Source organism: Pseudophryne corroboree, chromosome 1 (assembly GCF_028390025.1).
Source record: "Pseudophryne corroboree isolate aPseCor3 chromosome 1, aPseCor3.hap2, whole genome shotgun sequence".
Lineage (NCBI taxonomy): Eukaryota > Metazoa > Chordata > Amphibia > Anura > Myobatrachidae > Pseudophryne > Pseudophryne corroboree.
In genome coordinates this window covers 845585520-845605593 of record NC_086444.1, presented here as the reverse complement: position 1 = coordinate 845605593, position 20074 = coordinate 845585520, and the positions used below count along the sequence as shown (strand labels likewise).

Here is a 20074-nt window from a genome sequence, read left to right as displayed (position 1 = left end):
TACCATGGGGTATAGACGGATCCGCAGGAGTGTTCGGCACTTTAAGACTTTTTAACTAGTGTGAACTGGCTCCTCCCTCTATGCCCCTCCTCCAGACCTCAGTTTAGAAAATGTGCCCAGGAGACTGGACGCACTCTAGTGGGGCTCTACAGAGCTTTGCTAGTAAAGACTTTGTTAGGTTTTTTGTTTTACAGAGAAGCTGCTGGCAACGGCTTCCCTGCTTCGTGGGACTTAGGGGGGGGGGGGGGGGGATAGAACCAACTTCTCAATTAGTTTAAAGGTTCTACTTCCGCTGACAGGACACCATTAGCTCCTGGGGGTACTGAACACAGCTCAAACATTGCTCGCGTTCACTCCCACAGCACTGCCGCCACTCCCAAACAGAGCCATAAGAAAGAAGACGGGTGAGTATTTTACTGGAGTCCGGCAGAGAAGGTCCTCCGGTCATCGTGGCGGCTTGTAAGGTACAGCGCAGCGGGGACGCTGCGCGCCATGTCTCTCAGCGGGTGCAGAGCTTGCAGGGGGGGGGACGCGCTCTGAGCGGCATGAAACCTTTTCTCTCCCTGGTTAAATAAATGTATTCCCCACCCGTGGGGGCCAGTATAAAGATTCCCCTGTTCTGAGGGAAACGCGCCATTGCTAGGGGGCAGAGCTTCTCAGGCATCCAGTTCACTCACCAGCGCGCAATTTTTTCCGCAGACGCCGCTGTGAGGATCCACGCTGCTCTTCTCTGCCATGGCTACTACAAGTGCCAGCGGTTATACAAGGGAAGGAGCATTTATATATTTATATCAATTGGTGATAAGCGTTTATAGTGTGCTGCACATTTATATAAGGGCGCTGGGTGTGGACTGGCAAATCCCTTGTGTTTCTCTAACAGACTTCTCTGTGGGTCTGTCCCCGATAGCTTCTGTGTGAAAGGGGTCTGTGTGTGTGTGTGTACACGCGTGTAACATGTCAGAAGTTGGGGGGGACTCTTCATCTGAAGAGCCCGTTTTAGATGCACAAGAAGGTAATGTGATGGCTCTTCCTTCCCAAAGAGAGCCGGAGTGGGTGAAAAAAGTTGCAAAGTAATTTTTCTATGTTAGCACAAAAATTCTCAGACTCTGAGAAACAGACAGTTTATTGGAGGCAGTCTGTGGAAGATGCCCGGTTTGCTGATGCATCCGGTTCATCTACTCGCGTCCTATCCAGTACCCACAAGAGGTCCCTTGCCCAAATAATGAAGGGGGACACTGACACGGACTCCGATACGGATGCCGACACTGGGGACTTGAGAGGGGTAGACCCCAAATTGGCCAAGAGCATACAGTGTATGATTGTTGCTATCAAAGAGGTGTTAGAGTTTACTGATACTACCCCTACACCTGTGGAAAAAGATTATTTTAGATTAAATTAAAAAACGGGAGATAACTTTTCCTCCGTCAAAAGATCTGAATAAATTCTTTGAAGACGCCTGGTCTAACCCTGAAAAGAAATTCACTATTCCCAGAAGGATACGGGTTGCGTACCCATTCCCTGAGGAGGACAGGCGCAAGTGGGAGACACCCCCAGTGGTAGACACCTCAGTTTCTAGGCTGTCTAAGAAAATAATGTTGCCTGCCCCAGGGTCAGCTTCTTTAAAAGATCCTGCTGACCGTAAATTAGAGAGAACTTTAAAATCCATATATACCGCTAACGGTACTCTGCTCAGGCCCACCATTGCTGGTGTGTGGGTGGGTAACGCGGTAGAAAAATGGGCAGACAGTTTAATGGTTAATATTGACACTGTGGATAGGGATGAAGTGCTCCTAATCCTCAGCCACATCAAAGATGCGGCAGGGTATTTTGTTGAAGCTATGAAGGATGTTGGTTTGCTGAGTTCCAGAGCCACGGCTATGGCGATTTCAGGTCGCAGGGCTTTATGGATTCGCCACTGGAATGCGGATGCTGAATCAAAGAGAAATATTGAGGCACTCCCTTATAACGGGGAGGCCCTTTTTGGTGACAAGCTGGATGCCATGATTTCCACGACTACATCGGGCAAGTCTGCATTTTTGCCTTCCGCAACTGCTCCCCCTAAGAAGGGGTATCATTCTCATACCATGCAGTCCTTTTGGCCCAACAAGTACAAAAAGGCAAAAGGCAGCCCCTTCTTTGCAGAAAGAGGTAGAGGTAGAAAGCCTACAACGCCGGCTAGTTCGCAAGAACAGAAGCTAGCAACTGCTGCTGCAAAAACCTCAGCATAACGCTGGGGCTCCCATGCAGGAGTCCGACCGGGTGGGGGCACACTTACTATTCTTCAGCCAAATCTGGATTAGTTCGGATCTGGATCCTTGGGTGTTGCAAATAGTATCCCAGGGTTACAGGTTGGAATTTCCCCCATGCCGTTTTTTTCAAATCAGCCTTACCAGTTTCTGTCCAAGACAGGTCAAACGTGTTAAGCGCAATACACATTGTGTCAAGACAAGTTAATTTCCTTGGTTCCCGAGTTACAACAGGGAAAAGGTTTTTATTCAAGCCTATTTGTGGTACCAAAGCCGGATGGCTCGGTCAGACCGATTCTGAACCTGAAGTCTCTAAATCTGTTTTTAAAATGGTTCAATTTCAAGATGGAGTCCCTCAGAGCGGTGATCTCCAGCTTGGAAGAAAAGGAATTTCTGGTGTCGGTGGACATCAAGGATGCTTATCTACATGTTCCCATCTAGCCTCCGCATCAGGCATACCTGAGGTTTGCGGTGCAGGACTGCCACTACCAGTTCCAAAAATTACCTTTCGGACTCTCCACGGCTCCGAGGGTGTTCACCAAGGTAATGGCGGAGATGATGGTACTCCTTCTAAAGAAAGGAGTCACCATTATTCCGTACCTGGACAATCTCCTAATAAAGGAGAGGTCAAAAGAGAAGTTAGTGCAGGACATTGCTCTGTCCCTGTCGGTGCTTCAACAGCACGGGTGGATCTTAAACTTTCCAAAATCACAGTTGGAACCAATGAAGAGATAATCATTTCTGGGACTGATACTAGACACCGAGGTGCAGAGAGTTTTCCTTCCTTTGGAGAAGGTTCTGGAGATCCAGGCGATGGTCAAACAAGTTCTGAAGCCAGCATGCATGTCAGTTCATCACTGCATCCGCCTGCTGGGAAAGATGGTAGCGGCCTACAAGGCACAACAATTTGCCTGATTCCATGCCAGGGTGTTCCAGTGGGACCTACTGGACAAGTGGTCCGGATCGCATCTACACATGCATCAGAGAATTATACTGTCGACGAAGGCCGGGATTTCACTCCTGTGGTGGCTGCAAACATCACGCCTATTGGAAGGATGCAGGTTCGTGATTCAAAACTGGGTCCTGGTGACCACGGATGCAAGTCTCCAAGGTTGGGGAGCAGTCACACAAGGGGAAAGCTTCCAAGGAAGATGGTTAAGTCAAGAAACGCTTCTTCACATAAACATTCTAGAGTTGAGAGCCATTTACAAATGCCTTCAGCAAGCAACGCATCTTCTTCAGGATCTACCAATACAGATCCAGTCGGACAATGTGACAGCAGTAGCTCACATAATGGCAGAGGTGACAAAAATACTCCTCTGGGCAGAAAGACATGCAAGAGCTTTATCAGCAATCTTCATTCCGGGAGTGGACAACTGGGAAGCAGACTTCCTCAGCAAACACGACCTCCATCCAGGGGAATGGGGCCTCCACCAAGAAGTCATTGCAGAGGTAACAAGTCGTTGGGGTGTTCCTCAAGTAGACACGATGGCATCGTGGCATCGAGTCTCTACAAGAAGCTTCCGACATACTGTTTCAGGTCGAGAGACCCACAGTCAATAGCAGTGGATGCCTTGGTGACACAGTGGGTATTCCAGTCAGTGTATCTGTTCCCTCCACTTCCTCTAATTCCAAGAGTTCTAAAGATCGTCCGAAGAACGAGGGTTCGGACAATTCTCATTGTTCCAGACTGACCAAGGAGGGCTTGGTATCCGGATCTTCAGGAGTTACTCCTGGAAGACTCTTGGCCTCTTCATCTTTGCGAGGACCTGCTTCTGCAGGGGCCGTTAGTTTATCAAGACTTACCGCGGCTACGTTTGACGGCATGGCTGTTGAACGCCAGATCCTAGCCCGTAAGGGTATTCCCAATGCAGTCATTCCCACACTTATTCTGGCCAGGAACAGGGTAACGTCCAAGCATTACCATCGTATTTGGAGAAAATGTCTCTTGGTGTGAATCCAGGAAGTCTCCTGCGGTGGAGTTTAAATTAGGACGACTTCTCCTATTTCTACAGGCGGCTGTGGATGCTGGCTTGAGATTAGGGTCTATCAAGATCCAAATTTCGGCTTTGTCCATTTTCTTCCAGAAGCATTTGGCTTCCCTCCCTGAGGTTCAGACGTTCGTGAAGGGTGTTCTGCGCATCCAACCTCCTTTTGTGCCTCCTGCGGCGCCATGGGATCTTAATGTGGTGTTGCAGTTCCTTTAAATCGGACTGGTTTGAACCTCTGAAAGAGGTGGAGTTGAAGTTTCTCACTTGGAAAGTGGTCATGCTGTTGGCCTTGGCATCAGGCAGACGTGTGTCTGAATTAGGGGCTCTGTCTCACAAGAGTCCTTATTTGATTTTTCACGAAGATAGAGCTGAACTGCGGACGCGTCAGCATTTTCTTCCAAAGGTTGTGTCTTCTTTCCATATCAACCAACCTGTGGTGGTGCCAGTGGCTTCTGACACCTCAGCCGTTTCAAAGTCCTTGGATGTAGTCAGTGTGCTGCGGACTTATGTTGCAAGAACGGCTCGGCTAAAGAAAACAGATTCTTTGTTTGTCCTCTTTCACCCCAACAAGATTGGGTGTCCTGCTTCTAAACAGACTATTGCGCGCTGGATCAGAGGTACCATTCAGCACGCTCATTCCACGGCAGGATTGCCGTTACCGAGTTCGGTAAAAGCCCACTCTAAAAGGAAAGTGGGTTCGTCCTGGGCGGCTGCCCGGGGTGTCTCGGCATTGCAAATCTGCCGAGCTGCTACTTGGTAAGGTGCAAACACGTTTGCTAAGTTTTACAAGTTTAACACCTTGGCTGCTGACGACGACCTTAAATTTTGTCAGTCAGTTCTGCACGAACATTACCACTTTCCCGCTCGTACTGGGAGCTTTGGTACATCCCCATGGTACTAAAATGGACCCCAGCATCCTCTAGGACGTAAGAGAAAACAGGATTTTAATACCTACCGGTAAATCCTTTTCTCTTAGTCCGTAGAGCAGTGTTTCCCAACCACGGTCCTCAAGGCACACTAACAGTCCTGGTTTTAGTGATATCCAGGCTTGAACACAGGTGACTTAATTAGTACCTCAGTTATTTTGATTTAACCATCTGTGCTGAAGCCTGGATATCACTAAAACCTGCACTGTTGGTGTGCCTTGAGGACCGTGGTTGGGAATGCCTGCCGTAGAGGATGCTGGGCGCCCGTCCAGTGCTCATTTTTCCTGCAGAATTACGTTTTATCTTTTTACACAGGTTCTCATGTGTTAAGTTGCTCACAGCTGTTGCTGTTGCGTTATGCATGCACGTTAGCATGGGTTTTGTTAAAGGCCATGTTAGGCGGCATGTTTTTTGTATGGTGTGAGCTGGTGTGAATCTCGCCACTAGTTTAATGTAAATTCTTCTCTCGAAGATGTCCGTCTCCTCGGGCACAGTTCCTATACTAAGGTCTGGAGGAGGGGCATAGAGGGAGGAGGAGACAGTTCACACTGTTAAAAAGTCTTAAAGTGCCGAAGAATCCTGTGGAACCGTCTATACCCCATGGTACTAAAATGGACCCCAGCATCCTCTTCGGACCACGAGAAAAGGATTTACCGGTAGGTAATTAAAATCCTTTTTTTTTATTTTACAGTTCTTTCTCTAACGTCCTAGTGGATGCTGGGGACTCCGAAAGGACCATGGGGAATAGCGGCTCCGCAGGAGACTGGGCACAAAGTAAAAGCTTTAGGACTAGCTGGTGTGCACTGGCTCCTCCCCCTATGACCCTCCTCCAAGCCTCAGTTAAGATTTTGTGTCCGAACGAGAAGGGTGCAATCTAGGTGGCTCTCCTGAGCTGCTTAGAGTAAAAGTTTAAATAGGTTTTTTATTTTCAGTGAGACCTGCTGGCAACAGGCTCACTGCATCGAGGGACTAAGGGGAGAAGAAGCGAACTCACCTGCGTGCAGAGTGGATTGGGCTTCTTAGGCTACTGGACATTAGCTCCAGAGGGACGATCACAGGCCCAGCCATGGATGGGTCCCGGAGCCGCGCCGCCGGCCCCCTTACAGATGCTGAAGCAAGAAGAGGTCCATAAATCGGCGGCAGAAGACTTTCCTGTCTTCATAAGGTAGCGCACAGCACTGCAGCTGTGCGCCATTGCTCTCAGCACACTTCACACTTCGGTCACTGAGGGTGCAGGGCGCTGGGGGGGGGCGCCCTGGGAAGCAATGAATTTACCTTATTTGGCAAAAAATACATCACATATAGCTCCTGGGCTATATGGATGTATTTAACCCCTGCCAGTTTTCCAGAAAAAAGCGGGAGAAGAGCCCGCCGTGAAGGGGGTGGGGCCTATATCCTCAGCACACAGCGCCATTTTTCCCACACAGCTCCGCTGGTAGGAAGGCTCCCAGAATCTCCCCTGCATCCTGCAACTACAGAAACAGGGTAAAAAAAGAGAGGGGGGCACTTATTTGGCAAAATAACAGATATAAGCAGCTATAAGGGATAGACACTTATTGTAAGGTTGTCCCTATACATATATAGCGCTCTGGTGTGTGCTGGCAAACTCTCCCTCTGTCTCCCCAAGGGGCTAAGTGGGTCCTGTCCTCTATCAGAGCATTCCCTGTGTGTGTGCTGGGTGTCGGTACGTGTGTGTCGACATGTATGAGGAGTAAAATGATGTGGAGGCGGAGCAATTGCCTATAATGGTGATGTCACCCCCTAGGGAGTCTACACCTAAATGGATGGCCGTAATTAAGGAATTACGTGACAGTGTCGGCACGTTACAGAAAACTGTTGACGACATGAGACAGCCGGCAGCTCAGTTAGTGCCTGTCCAGGCGTCTCAAACACCGTCAGGGGCTATTAAACGCCCGTTACCTCAGTGGGTCGACACGGACACAGACACTGACTCCAGTGTCGACGGTGAAGAAACAAACGTATTTTCCAGTAGGGCCACACGTTACATGATCACGGCAATGAAGGAGGTTTTGCACATCTCTGATACTGCAAGTACCACAAAAAGGGGTATTATGTGGGGTGTGAAAAAACTACCCGTAGTTTTTCCTGAATCAGATGAATTGAATGAAGTGTGTGATGAAGCGTGGGTTACCCCCGACAAAAAACTGCTAATTTCTAAAAAATTATTGGCACTATATCCCTTCCCACCAGAGGTTAGGGCTCGTTGGGAAACACCCCCTAGGGTGGATAAGGCGCTCACACGCTTATCAAAACAAGTGGCGTTACCGTCTCCAGAAACGGCCGCCCTTAAGGAGCCAGCAGATAGGAGGCTGGAAAATATCCTTAAAAGTATATACACACATACTGGTGTTATACTGCGACCAGCAATCGCCTCAGCCTGGATGTGCAGTGCTGGGGTGGCTTGGTCGGATTCCCTGACTGAAAATATTGATACCCTGGACAGGGACAATATATTATTGACTATAGAGCATTTAAAGGATGCATTCCTATATATGCGAGATGCACAGAGAGACATTTGCACTCTGGCATCAAGAGTAAGTGCGATGTCCATCTCTGCCAGAAGAGGATTATGGACGCGACAGTGGTCAGGGGATGCGGATTCCAAACGGCATATGGAAGTATTGCCGTATAAAGGGGAGGAGTTATTTGGGGGCGGTCTATCGGACCTGGTGGCCACGGCAACGGCTGGGAAATCCACCTTTTTACCCCAAGTCACCTCGCAGCAGAAAAAGATACCGTCTTTTCAGGCTCAGTCCTTTCGTCCCCATAAGGGCAAGCGGGCAAAAGGCCACTCATATCTGCCCCGGGGCAGAGGAAGGGGAAAAAGACTGCAACAGACAGCTTCTTCCCACGAACAGAAGCCTTCCCCCGTTTCTGCCAAGTCCTCAGCATGACGCTGGGGCCTTACAAGCGGACTCAGGCACGGTGGGGGCCCGTCTCAAGAATTTCAGCGCGCAGTGGGCTCACTGGCAAGTGGACCCCTGGATCCTGCAGGTAGTATCTCAGGGGTACAAATTGGAATTCGAGACGTCTCCCCCTCGCCGGTTCCTGAAGTCTGCTTTACCAACGTCTACCCCCGACAGGGAGGCGGTATTGGAAGCCATTCACAAGCTGTATTCCCAGCAAGTGATAATCAAGGTACCCCTCCTACAACAGGGAAAGGGGTATTACTCCACGCTGTTTGTGGTACCGAAGCCGGACGGCTCGGTGAGACCCATTTTAAATCTGAAAGCCTTGAACACTTACATAAAAAGGTTCAAGTTCAAGATGGAGTCACTCAGAGCAGTGATAGCGAACCTGGAAGAAGGGGACTACATGGTGTCTCTGGACATCAAGGATGCTTACCTCCATGTCCCAATTTGCCCTTCTCACCAAGGGTACCTCAGGTATGTGGTACAGAACTGTCACTATCAGTTTCAGACGCTGCCGTTTGGATTGTCCACAGCACCCCGGGTCCCCGGGTCTTTACCAAGGTTTATGGCCGAAATGATGATTCTTCTTCGAAGAAAAGGCGTCTTAATTATCCCTTACTTGGACGATCTCCTGATAAGGGCACGGTCCAGAGAACAGTTAGAGGTCGGAGTAGCACTATCTCAAATAGTACTACGACAGCACGGATGGATTCTAAATATTCCAAAATCGCAGCTGATTCCGACGACACGTCTGCTGTTCCTAGGGATGATTCTGGACACAGTACAGAAAAAGGTGTTTCTCCCGGAAGAGAAAGCCAGGGAGTTATCCGACCTAGTCAGGAAACTCCTAAGACCAGGCCAGGTGTCAGTGCATCAGTGCACAAGGGTCCTGGGAAAGATGGTGGCTTCTTACGAAGCGATTCCATTCGGCAGATTCCACGCAAGAACTTTTCAGTTGGATCTGCTAGACAAATGGTCCGGATCGCATCTTCAAATGCATCAGCGGATAACCCTGTCTCCAAGGACAAGGGTGTCTCTCCTGTGGTGGTTACAGAGTGCTCATCTCCTAGAGGGCCGCAGATTCGGCATTCAGGATTGGGTCCTGGTGACCACGGATGCCAGCCTGAGAGGCTGGGGAGCAGTCACACAGGGAAAAAATTTCCAGGGCTTGTGGTCAAGCATGGAAACGTCACTTCACATAAATATCCTGGAACTAAGGGCCATTTACAATGCCCTAAGTCAGGCAAGGCCTCTGCTTCAGGGTCAGCCTGTATTGATCCAGTCGGACAACATCACGGCAGTCGCCCACGTAAACAGACAGGGCGGCACAAGAAGCAGGAGGGCAATGACGGAAGTGGCAAGGATTCTTCGCTGGGCGGAAAATCATGTGATAGCACTGTCAGCAGTGTTCATTCCGGGAGTGGACAACTGGGAAGCAGACTTCCTCAGCAGACACGATCTTCACCCGGGGGAGTGGGGACTTCACCCAGAAGTCTTCCACATGATTGTAAACCGTTGGGAAAAACCAAAGGTGGACATGATGGCGTCTCGCCTCAACAAAAAACTGGACAGATATTGCTCCAGGTCAAGGGACCCTCAGGCAATAGCTGTGGACGCTCTGGTAACACCGTGGGTGTACCGGTCAGTGTATGTGTTCCCTCCTCTTCCTCTCATACCAAAAGTACTGAGAATCATAAGAAGGAGAGGAGTAAAGACTATACTCGTGGCTCCGGATTGGCCAAGAAGGACTCGGTACCCGGAAATTCAAGAGATGCTCACGGAAGACCCGTGGCCTCTACCTCTAAGACAGGACCTGCTCCAGCAGGGACCATGTCTGTTCCAAGACTTACCGCGGCTGTGTTTGACGGCATGGCGGTTGAACGCCGGATCCTGAAGGAAAAAGGCATTCCGGATGAAGTCATCCCTACCCTGATCAAAGCCAGGAAGGATGTAACCGTACAACATTATCACCGTATTTGGCGTAAATATGTTGCGTGGTGCGAGGCCAGGAAGGCCCCTACGGAAGAATTTCAACTGGGTCGATTCCTGCTTTTCCTGCAAACAGGACTGTCTATGGGCCTCAAATTAGGGTCCATTAAGGTTCAAATTTCGGCCCTGTCAATATTCTTCCAAAAAGAACTAGCTTCTGTTCCTGAAGTTCAGACGTTTGTCAAGGGAGTACTGCATATACAGCCTCCTTTTGTGCCTCCAGTGGCACCTTGGGATCTCAATGTAGTGTTGGGATTCCTAAAATCACATTGGCCCTCATTCCGAGTTGATCGCTCGCAAGGCGATTTTAGCAGAGTTACACACGCTAAGCCGCCGCCTACTGGGAGTGAATCTTAGCTTCTTAAAATTGCGACCGATGTATTCGCAATATTGCGATTACAAACTACTTAGCAGTTTCAGAGTAGCTTCAGACTTACTCGGCATCTGCGATCAGTTCAGTGCTTGTCGTTCCTGGTTTGACGTCATAAACACACCCAGCGTTCGCCCAGACACTCCTCCGTTTCTCCGGCCACTCCTGCGTTTTTTCCGGAAACGGTAGCGTTTTTAACCACACGCCCCTGAAACGCCGTGTTTCCGCCCAGTAACACCCATTTCCTGTCAATCACATTACGATCGCCGGAGCGAAGAAAAAGCCGTGAGTAAAAATACTATCTTCATTGTTAAATTACTTGGCGCAGTCGCAGTGCGAATATTGCGCATGCGTACTAAGCGGAATTTCACTGCGATGCGATGAAATATACCGAGCGAACGACTCGGAATGAGGGCCATTGGTTTGAACCACTCACCACTGTGGACTTGAAATATCTCACATGGAAAGTGGTAATGCTGTTAGCCCTGGCTTCAGCCAGGCGTGTATCAGAATTGGCGGCTTTATCCTATAAAAGCCCTTACCTAATTTTTCATATGGACAGGGCAGAATTGAGGACTCGTCCTCAATTTCTCCCTAAGGTGGTTTCAGCATTTCACTTAAACCAACCTATTGTGGTGCCTGCGGCTACTAGGGACTTGGAGGATTCCAAGTTGCTGGACGTAGTCAGGGCCCTGAAAATATATGTTTCCAGGACGGCTGGAGTCAGAAAATCTGACTCGCTGTTTATCCTGTATGCACCCAACAAGCTGGGTGCTCCTGCTTCTAAGCAGACGATTGCTCGTTGGATTTGTAGTACAATTCAGCTTGCACATTCTGTGGCAGGCCTGCCACAGCCAAAATCTGTAAAAGCCCATTCCACACGGAAAGTGGGCTCATCTTGGGCGGCTGCCCGAGGGGTCTCGGCTTTACAACTTTGCCGAGCAGCTACTTGGTCAGGGGCAAACACGTTTGCTAAATTCTACAAATTTGATACCCTGGCTGAGGAGGACCTGGAGTTCTCTCATTCGGTGCTGCAGAGTCATCCGCACTCTCCCGCCCGTTTGGGAGCTTTGGTATAATCCCCATGGTCCTTTCGGAGTCCCCAGCATCCACTAGGACGTTAGAGAAAATAAGAATTTACTTACCGATAATTCTATTTCTCATAGTCCGTAGTGGATGCTGGGCGCCCATCCCAAGTGCGGATTGTCTGCATTACTTGTACATAGTTATTGTTACAAAAATCGGGTTATTGTTGTTGTGAGCCATCTTTTCAGAGGCTCCTTCTGTTATCATGCTGTTAACTGGGTTCAGATCACAAGTTGTACGGTGTGATTGGTGTGGCTGGTATGAGTCTTACCCGGGATTCAAAATCCTTCCTTATTGTGTACGCTCGTCCGGGCACAGTATCCTAACTGAGGCTTGGAGGAGGGTCATAGGGGGAGGAGCCAGTACACACCATGTGATCCTAAAAGCTTGCTTTTGTGCCCTGTCTCCTGCGGAGCCGCTATTCCCCATGGTCCTGACGGAGTCCCCAGCATCCACTACGGACTATGAGAAATAGATTTATCGGTAAGTAAATTCTTATTTTTTATGATAATTGTTGTCTCTTGTCTGTTATTCTGTATTCTGATTCTTGTCTTCTTGTAAGAAAAATACTGAACTCCCCAATAGCCAATGTAGATATTGAGGGTAAATTGAGCTTTTGGAGGTAATTTAAAAGTGCTCGGGATCCTGATAATTGCCTCTAAACCACAATGTTCTAGTCTCTTGGACACTGTTTGCCAAAAAGTGTCACAACATGAAAATGTTGGAATCCATTGCAATAAAAGTCTACAACAAAAACATTGTTTTTATTTTAATCTTAATTTAGATTATCATTTGTTGATCACCTCCAGTACATTTTCAGCCATTTACTTCTGCAGCTGAACATCCCTATGGTAGATAGAACGGTATTGTAATAAATCGGTATACCCTGGTGCACTACCGTCAGACACTGATTTTTAAGAAATATAATATTTCTTAAGTACAGTTTATCAGTAATTTTATTAACTGACTTTTAATAAGCAACAAGAAAAGCAAAAATATTCTATAAAAACAAGTTTTTGTTTTCATTATTTTTGTACCTGTTTATATTGATATTACATGACCTTTTTATCCATAGGGGGGATAGATATGATGCACTCAGAGCTTGCATTGGAGACTCCTTTTGCCAAAAAATTCACAACTTAAATGTCTTCCTGGTAAGTAATATCTCATGGCAATTTCTCTAACGTCCTAAGTGGATGCTGGGACTCCGTAAGGACCATGGGGAATAGCGGCTCCGCAGGAGACAGGGCACAAAATAAAAGCTTGAGATATCAGGTGGTGTGCACTGGCTCCTCCCCCTATGACCCTCCTCCAAGCCAGTTAGATTTTTGTGCCCGGCCGAGAAGGGTGCAAACTAGGTAGCTCTCCAGAGCTGCTTAGAATAAAAGTTTAGTTAGTTTTTTTTTATTTTCAGTGAGTCCTGCTGGCAACAGGCTCACTGCATCGTGGGACTAAGGGGAGAAGAAGCGAACTCACCTGAGTGCAGAGTGGATTGGGCTTCTTAGGCTACTGGACGTTAGCTCCAGAGGGACGATCACAGGTTCAGCCTGGATGGGTCACCGGAGCCGCGCCGCCGTCCCCCTTACAGAGCCAGAAGAGACGAAGGTCCGGTGAAAGCGGCGGCAGAAGACATCCTGTCTTCAAGACTAAGGTAGCGCACAGCACCGCAGCTGTGCGCCATTGCTCTCAGCACACTTCACACTCCGGTCACTGAGGGTGCAGGGCGCTGGGGGGGAGCGCCCTGAGACGCAATATAACACACATATACCTTAGCTGGCAAAAGGAATACATCACATATAGCTCCTGGGCTATATGGATGTATTTTTTCCCCTGCCATTTTACACAAAAAAGCGGGAGTTAAGGACGTCGTGAAGGGGCGGGGCCTATCTCCTCAGCACACTGGCGCCATTATTCCCTCACAGCTCCGCTGGAAGGACGGCTCCCTGATTCTCCCCTGCAGTACTGCATCTGATTCAGGGTAAAAAAGAGAAGGGGGGGCATTTTGGCAGCAAATAACTAGATTAACAGCAGCTATAAGGGATTAACACTTATATAAGGTTATCCCTGTATATATATAGCGCTGGGTGTGTGCTGGCAGACTCTCCCTCTGTCTCTCCAAAGGGCTAAGTAGGGTCCTGTCCTCTATCAGAGCATTCCCGGTGTGTGTGCTGTGTGTCGGTACGCGTGTGTCGACATGTATGAGGAGGAAAATGAGGTGGAGGCGGAGCAGTTGCCTGTGTTAGTGATGTCACCCCCTAGGGAGTCGACACCTGACTGGATGATTGTGTTTAAGCAATTAAGTGATAATGTCAGCAATTTACAAAAAACTGTTGACGACATGAGAAAGCCGGCAAATCAATTAGTGCCTGTTCAGGCGTCTCAGACACCCTCAGGGGCCCTAAAACGGCCGCTACCTCAGTGGGTCGACACGGATCCAGATACAGATACTGAATCTAGTGTCGACGGTGACGAGACAAACGTAATGTCCAGTAGGGCCACACGTTACATGATCACGGCAATGAAAGAGGCATTGAACCTTTCTGACACTACAAATACCTCAAAGGCGGGTATTATGTGGGGTGTGAAAAAACTGCCAATAGTTTTTCCTGAGTCTGAGGAAATAAATGAGGTGTGTGATAAAGCGTGGGTTTCCCCCGATAAAAAACAGCTAATTTCTAATAAGTTATTAGCACTATACCCTTTCCCGCCAGAGGTTAGGGCACGGTGGGAAACACCCCCTAGGGTAGATAAGGCGCTCACACGTTTATCTAAACAAGTAGCGTTACCGTCCCCTGATACGGCCACCCTCAAAGAACCAGCTGATAGGAGGCTGGAAAATATCCTGAAAAGTATATACACACATACTGGTGTTATACTGCGACCAGCAATCGCATCAGCCTGGATGTGCAGTGCTGGAGTCGCATGGGCGGATTCCCTGACTGAGAATATTGATACCCTGGATAGGGACAATATTCTGTTAACTATAGAACATTTAAAGGATGCATTGCTATATATGCGTGATGCGCAGAGGGATATTTGTACCCTGGCATCAAGAGTAAGCGCAATGTCCATCTCTGCCAGAAGAGCATTATGGACCAGACAGTGGTCAGGGGACGCAGATTCCAAACGGCACATGGAAGTATTGCCGTATAAGGGGGAGGAGTTATTTGGGGCTGGTCTAACAGACCTGGTGGCCACGGCAACGGCTGGAAAATCCACCTTTTTACCCCAGGTTACTTCACATCAACAGAAAAAGACACAGTCTTTTCAAACTCAGTCCTTTCGTTCCCATAAGTACAAGCGAGCAAAAGGTCACTCTTTTCTGCCCAAGGGCAGAGGAAGAGGAAAAAGGCAGCACCATGCAGCCGCTTCCCAGGAGCAGAAGCCCTCCCCTGCTTCTGCCAAGTCTTCAGCATGACGCTGGGGCTTTACAAGCAGACTCAGACACGGTGGGGGCCCGTCTCAAGAATTTCAACGCGCAGTGGGCTCACTCGCAAGTGGATCCCTGGATTCTACAGGTAGTATCACAGGGGTACAAACTGGAATTCGAGGCGTTTCCTCCTCATCGGTTCCTGAAGTCTGCTTTACCAAAGTCTCCCTCCGACAGGGAGGCAGTTCTGGAAGCCATTCACAAGCTGTACTCCCAGCAGGTGATAATCAAGGTACCCCTCTTACAACAGGGGAAGGGGTATTATTCCACACTATTTGTGGTACCGAAGCCGGACGGCTCGGTGAGACCAATATTAAATCTAAAATCTTTGAACACTTACATAAAAAGGTTCAAATTCAAGATGGAGTCACTCAGAGCGGTGATAGCGAACCTGGAAGAGGGGGACTATATGGTGTCGCTGGACATCAAGGATGCTTATCTCCACGTCCCAATATATCCTTCTCACCAAGGGTACCTCAGGTTTATAGTACAAAACTGTCATTATCAGTTTCAGACGCTGCCGTTTGGATTGTCCACGGCGCCTCGGGTCTTTACCAAGGTAATGGCCGAAATGATGATTCTTCTACGAAGAAAAGGCATCTTAATTATCCCTTACTTGGACGATCTCCTGATAAGGGCAAGAACCAAGGAACAGTTAGAAGTCGGAGTGGCACTATCTCAGGTAGTGCTAAGTCAGCACGGATGGATTCTAAATATTCCAAAATCGCAGCTGATTCCAACGACACGTCTACTGTTCTTAGGAATGATTCTGGACACAGTCCAGAAGAAGGTGTTTCTCCCGGAGGAGAAGGCCAGGGAGTTATCCGAGCTAGTCAGGAACCTCCTAAAACCAGGACAGGTCTCAGTGCATCAGTGCACAAGGGTCCTGGGAAAAATGGTGGCTTCTTACGAAGCGATTCCATTCGGAAGATTCCATGCAAGAACTTTTCAGTGGGATCTACTGGGAAAATGGTCCGGATCGCATCTTCAGATGCATCAACGGATAACCCTGTCGCCAAGGACAAGGGTGTCTCTCCTGTGGTGGCTTCAGAGGGCTCATCTACTAGAGGGCCGCAGATTTGGCATTCAGGATTGGATCCTGGTAACCACGGATGCCAGCCTGAGAGGCTGGGGAGCAGTCACACAGGGAAGGAATTTCCAGGGCTTGTGGTCAAGCATGGAAACATCTCTTCATATAAACATTCTAGAACTAAGGGCCATTTACAATGCCTTAATTCAAGCAAAACCTCTGCTTCAGGGTCAGGCGGTGTTGATCCAGTCGGACAACATCACGTCAGTCGCCCACATAAACAGACAGGGCGGCACGAGAAGCAGGAGGGCAATGGCAGAAACTGCAAGGATTCTTCGCTGGGCGGAAAATCATGTGATAGCACTGTCAGCAGTGTTCATTCCGGGAGTGGACAACTGGGAAGCAGACTTCCTCAGCAGACACGACCTTCACCCGGGAGAGTGGGGACTTCACCCAGAAGTCTTCCACCAAATTGTAAACCGTTGGGAAAGACCAAAGGTGGACATGATGGCGTCACGTCTAAACAAAAAACTGGACAGATATTGCGCCAGGTCAAGGGACCCTCAGGCAATAGCAGTGGACGCTCTGGTAACGCCGTGGGTGTACCAGTCAGTGTATGTATTCCCTCCTCTGCCCCTCATACTGAAAGTATTGAGAATCATAAGAAGGAGAGGAGTAAGAACTATACTCGTGGTTCCGGATTGGCCAAGAAGGTCTTGGTACCCGGAACTTCAAGAGATGCTCACGGACGAACCGTGGCCTCTACCTCTAAGACAGGACCTGCTACTGCAGGGGCCTTGTCTGTTCCAAGACTTACCGCGGCTGCGTTTGACGGCATGGCGGTTGAACGCCGGATCCTGAAGGACAAGGGCATTCCAGAAGAAGTCATCCCTACTCTGGTAAAAGCCAGAAAGGAAGTAACCGCAAAACATTATCACCGCATTTGGCGTAAATATGTTGCGTGGTGTGAGGCCAAGAAGGCCCCTACACAGGAATTTCAACTGGGTCGTTTCTTGCATTTCCTGCAAACAGGACTGTCTATGGGCCTAAAATTAGGGTCCATTAAGGTTCAAATTTCGGCCCTGTCGATATTCTTCCAGAAAGAACTGGCTTCAGTACCTGAAGTTCAGACATTTGTGAAAGGGGTGCTGCACATACAGCCTCCTTTTGTGCCTCCAGTGGCACCTTGGGATCTCAATGTTGTGTTGAGATTTCTAAAATCACACTGGTTTGAACCATTGTCTACGGTAGATTTAAAATATCTCACGTGGAAGGTGTCGATGCTGTTGGCCTTGGCTTCAGCTAGGCGTGTGTCAGAATTGGCGGCTTTATCATGTAAAAGCCCTTACCTAAATTTTCATTCTGACAGGGCGGAATTGAGGACTCGTCCTCAATTTCTACCTAAGGTGGTTTCTGCATTTCACATGAACCAACCTATTGTGGTACCTGCGGCTACTAGGGACTTAGAGGACTCTAAGTTGCTGGACGTTGTCAGGGCCTTGAAAATATACGTTTCCAGGACGGCTGGAGTCAGGAAAACTGACTCGCTGTTTATCCTGTATGCACCCAACAAGCTGGGTGCTCCTGCTTCAAAGCAGACGATTGCTCGTTGGATTTGTAGTACAATTCAGCTTGCACATTCCGTGGCAGGATTGCCACAGCCAAAATCAGTAAAAGCCCATTCCACAAGGAAAGTGGGCTCATCTTGGGCGGCTGCCCGAGGGGTCTCGGCTTTACAACTTTGCCGAGCAGCTACTTGGTCAGGGGCAAACACGTTTGCTAAATTCTACAAATTTGATACCCTGGCTGAGGAGGACCTGGAGTTCTCTCATTCGGTGCTGCAGAGTCATCCGCACTCTCCCGCCCGTTTGGGAGCTTTGGTATAATCCCCATGGTCCTTACGGAGTCCCAGCATCCACTTAGGACGTTAGAGAAAATAAGATTTTACTTACCGATAAATCTATTTCTCGTAGTCCGTAGTGGATGCTGGGCGCCCATCCCTAGTGCGGATTGTCTGCAATACTTGTATATAGTTATTGTTACAAAAAATTCGGGTTATTATTGTTGAGCCATCTTTTCAGAGGCTCCTTTAAATTTATCATACTGTTAACTGGGTTCAGATCACGAGTTGTACGGTGTGATTGGTGTGGCTGGTATGAGTCTTACCCGGGATTCAATATCCTTCCTTATTATGTACGCTCGTCCGGGCACAGTATCCTAACTGGCTTGGAGGAGGGTCATAGGGGGAGGAGCCAGTGCACACCACCTGATATCTCAAGCTTTTATTTTGTGCCCTGTCTCCTGCGGAGCCGCTATTCCCCATGGTCCTTACGGAGTCCCAGCATCCACTACGGACTACGAGAAATAGATTTATCGGTAAGTAAAATCTTATTTTTCCATTCATACAGGTTTTAAAGGGGAAATTTTGTGCAATAAATCACACTGATAACCTTTTAACCTGTAAAATAAAGACTTTCTTTATGAAGTTTGTTTCATCTTTCCTGAACTAACTTGCAGCGATAAATACAGGATTGAGAACTCTTAAGTAACACCATTGCGGCTTTGCTGATCCTACCAGTACTTTTACAAATATTACACCAATATACTGTATTAACACTGCATGATATTTGTTTTGCCAAGTTTGCATTTGCTCTATTTGCGGTTATCAGAAACTATTTTTTTGTTTTTTTATTAATCTTTAATGACACCATGGGATCTAAAGTTTCGCTGGATATTACATTAGAACACATGTTCTCAAGCTCTGTCCTCAGGAACCCACACAGTTCATGTTTTCCAGGTCTCCTGACATTTACCAGTAAAAACATGAGCTCCACCTGTGTATCTTTTAAAATGGGTCAGTGTGTAATTATTACACCTGTGCACCTGCTGGGTGACCTGGAAAACATGAACTGTGTATGGTCCTGAGCACAGAGGGGCAGATGTATTAACCTGGAGAAGGCATAAGGAAGTGATAAACCAGTGGTATGTGCAACGTGATAAAGGCACCAGCCAATCAGATGCTAACTGTTAATTTACATGTTGGAGCTGATTGGCTGGTGCCTTTATCACCTTGCACATATCACTGGCTTATCACTTTCTTATGCCTTCTCCAGGTTAATACATCTGCCCCAATGTTTGAGAACCACTGCATTAAAACTACCATAGTTACTTAATTCATTGGGCCAAAACATAATCCATATACTTTATGCATGCTGGAAAAAAATTCTGTATAATTGAAATCATTTGATTTGTTTTAAGTAATGTACAAAAATTGCGTAGACAGAAACCTAAACATGGCAAACAGTGACCATCTGCCAGGCCACTGTGTGCATTGATCCCTCTAAAGTGGCCAAATTGCTAAAGTCTTCTTGTTCCTCGGATCTAGGCCTTTAAGTTTTTAGTCTGGGTAGAACAACTGAATACTACTTTCAAGCGCATTATTTCGGCAGAGCTGAGTTTCCTTTCTCTCTATTTTATTTGTTTTAATTGTGCAGGTTGGGTGTGGTGCTATTGGCTGTGAGATGCTGAAGAATTTTGCACTTCTTGGAGTTGGCTGTGGCATAGATAGAGGCATGGTGAGTATAGTTGGTACATAAATGAAGAATATTTGTGGTTTATGATCACTAGAAATAGTATTATGTAAAATACCACTTAAAGGTAACCATGGAGACCTGTATAAGTCTACAAAGAAAAAGGGCACCCTTTGACTTCAGGACATTGTAGTCATTGAGAACCTAATTTTGCGGGATGGAAGACTTGTTTATCTTTTATGTTGTCCACACGAGAAACTGACCATAGTCCCAACAGACCAATACCAGGAATACATTGGGGCAGGAGAATCTGTCCTTGAAAATGTTTTACACACCACTAAATTGTCTGTAATTGTTTGGGGGGGTGCCTCACGAGCTGAGTCACCGGGTCTTGGCTAAGCAACTGTATGTGTAGCACCTGGTCTTTGATATGTAACTTCACGAAAGTCTACACTTTCAAAGCTTTTGCACCCAAAAATGGCAGTTATGGAGAAAAGTATGTTGCCACTTCTGGGCATACCCTCCATTAGGGACAGCTTTGAG

At 47.8% G+C, this 20074-nt stretch overlaps 1 protein-coding gene across 1 annotated transcript in view; it reads left to right on the top strand.

Annotated features, from left to right (window-relative positions):
* The window catches only part of UBA6 (ubiquitin like modifier activating enzyme 6), a 170044-nt gene that overhangs the window by 94169 nt on the left and 55801 nt on the right, over nucleotides 1–20074 (top strand). Inside the window, exons 15-16 of the mRNA XM_063919926.1 lie at nucleotides 12617–12695; nucleotides 19496–19576. Of these exons, the coding sequence (XP_063775996.1) occupies nucleotides 12617–12695; nucleotides 19496–19576 (160 nt within the window). The remainder of the gene's footprint in view (nucleotides 1–12616; nucleotides 12696–19495; nucleotides 19577–20074) is intronic.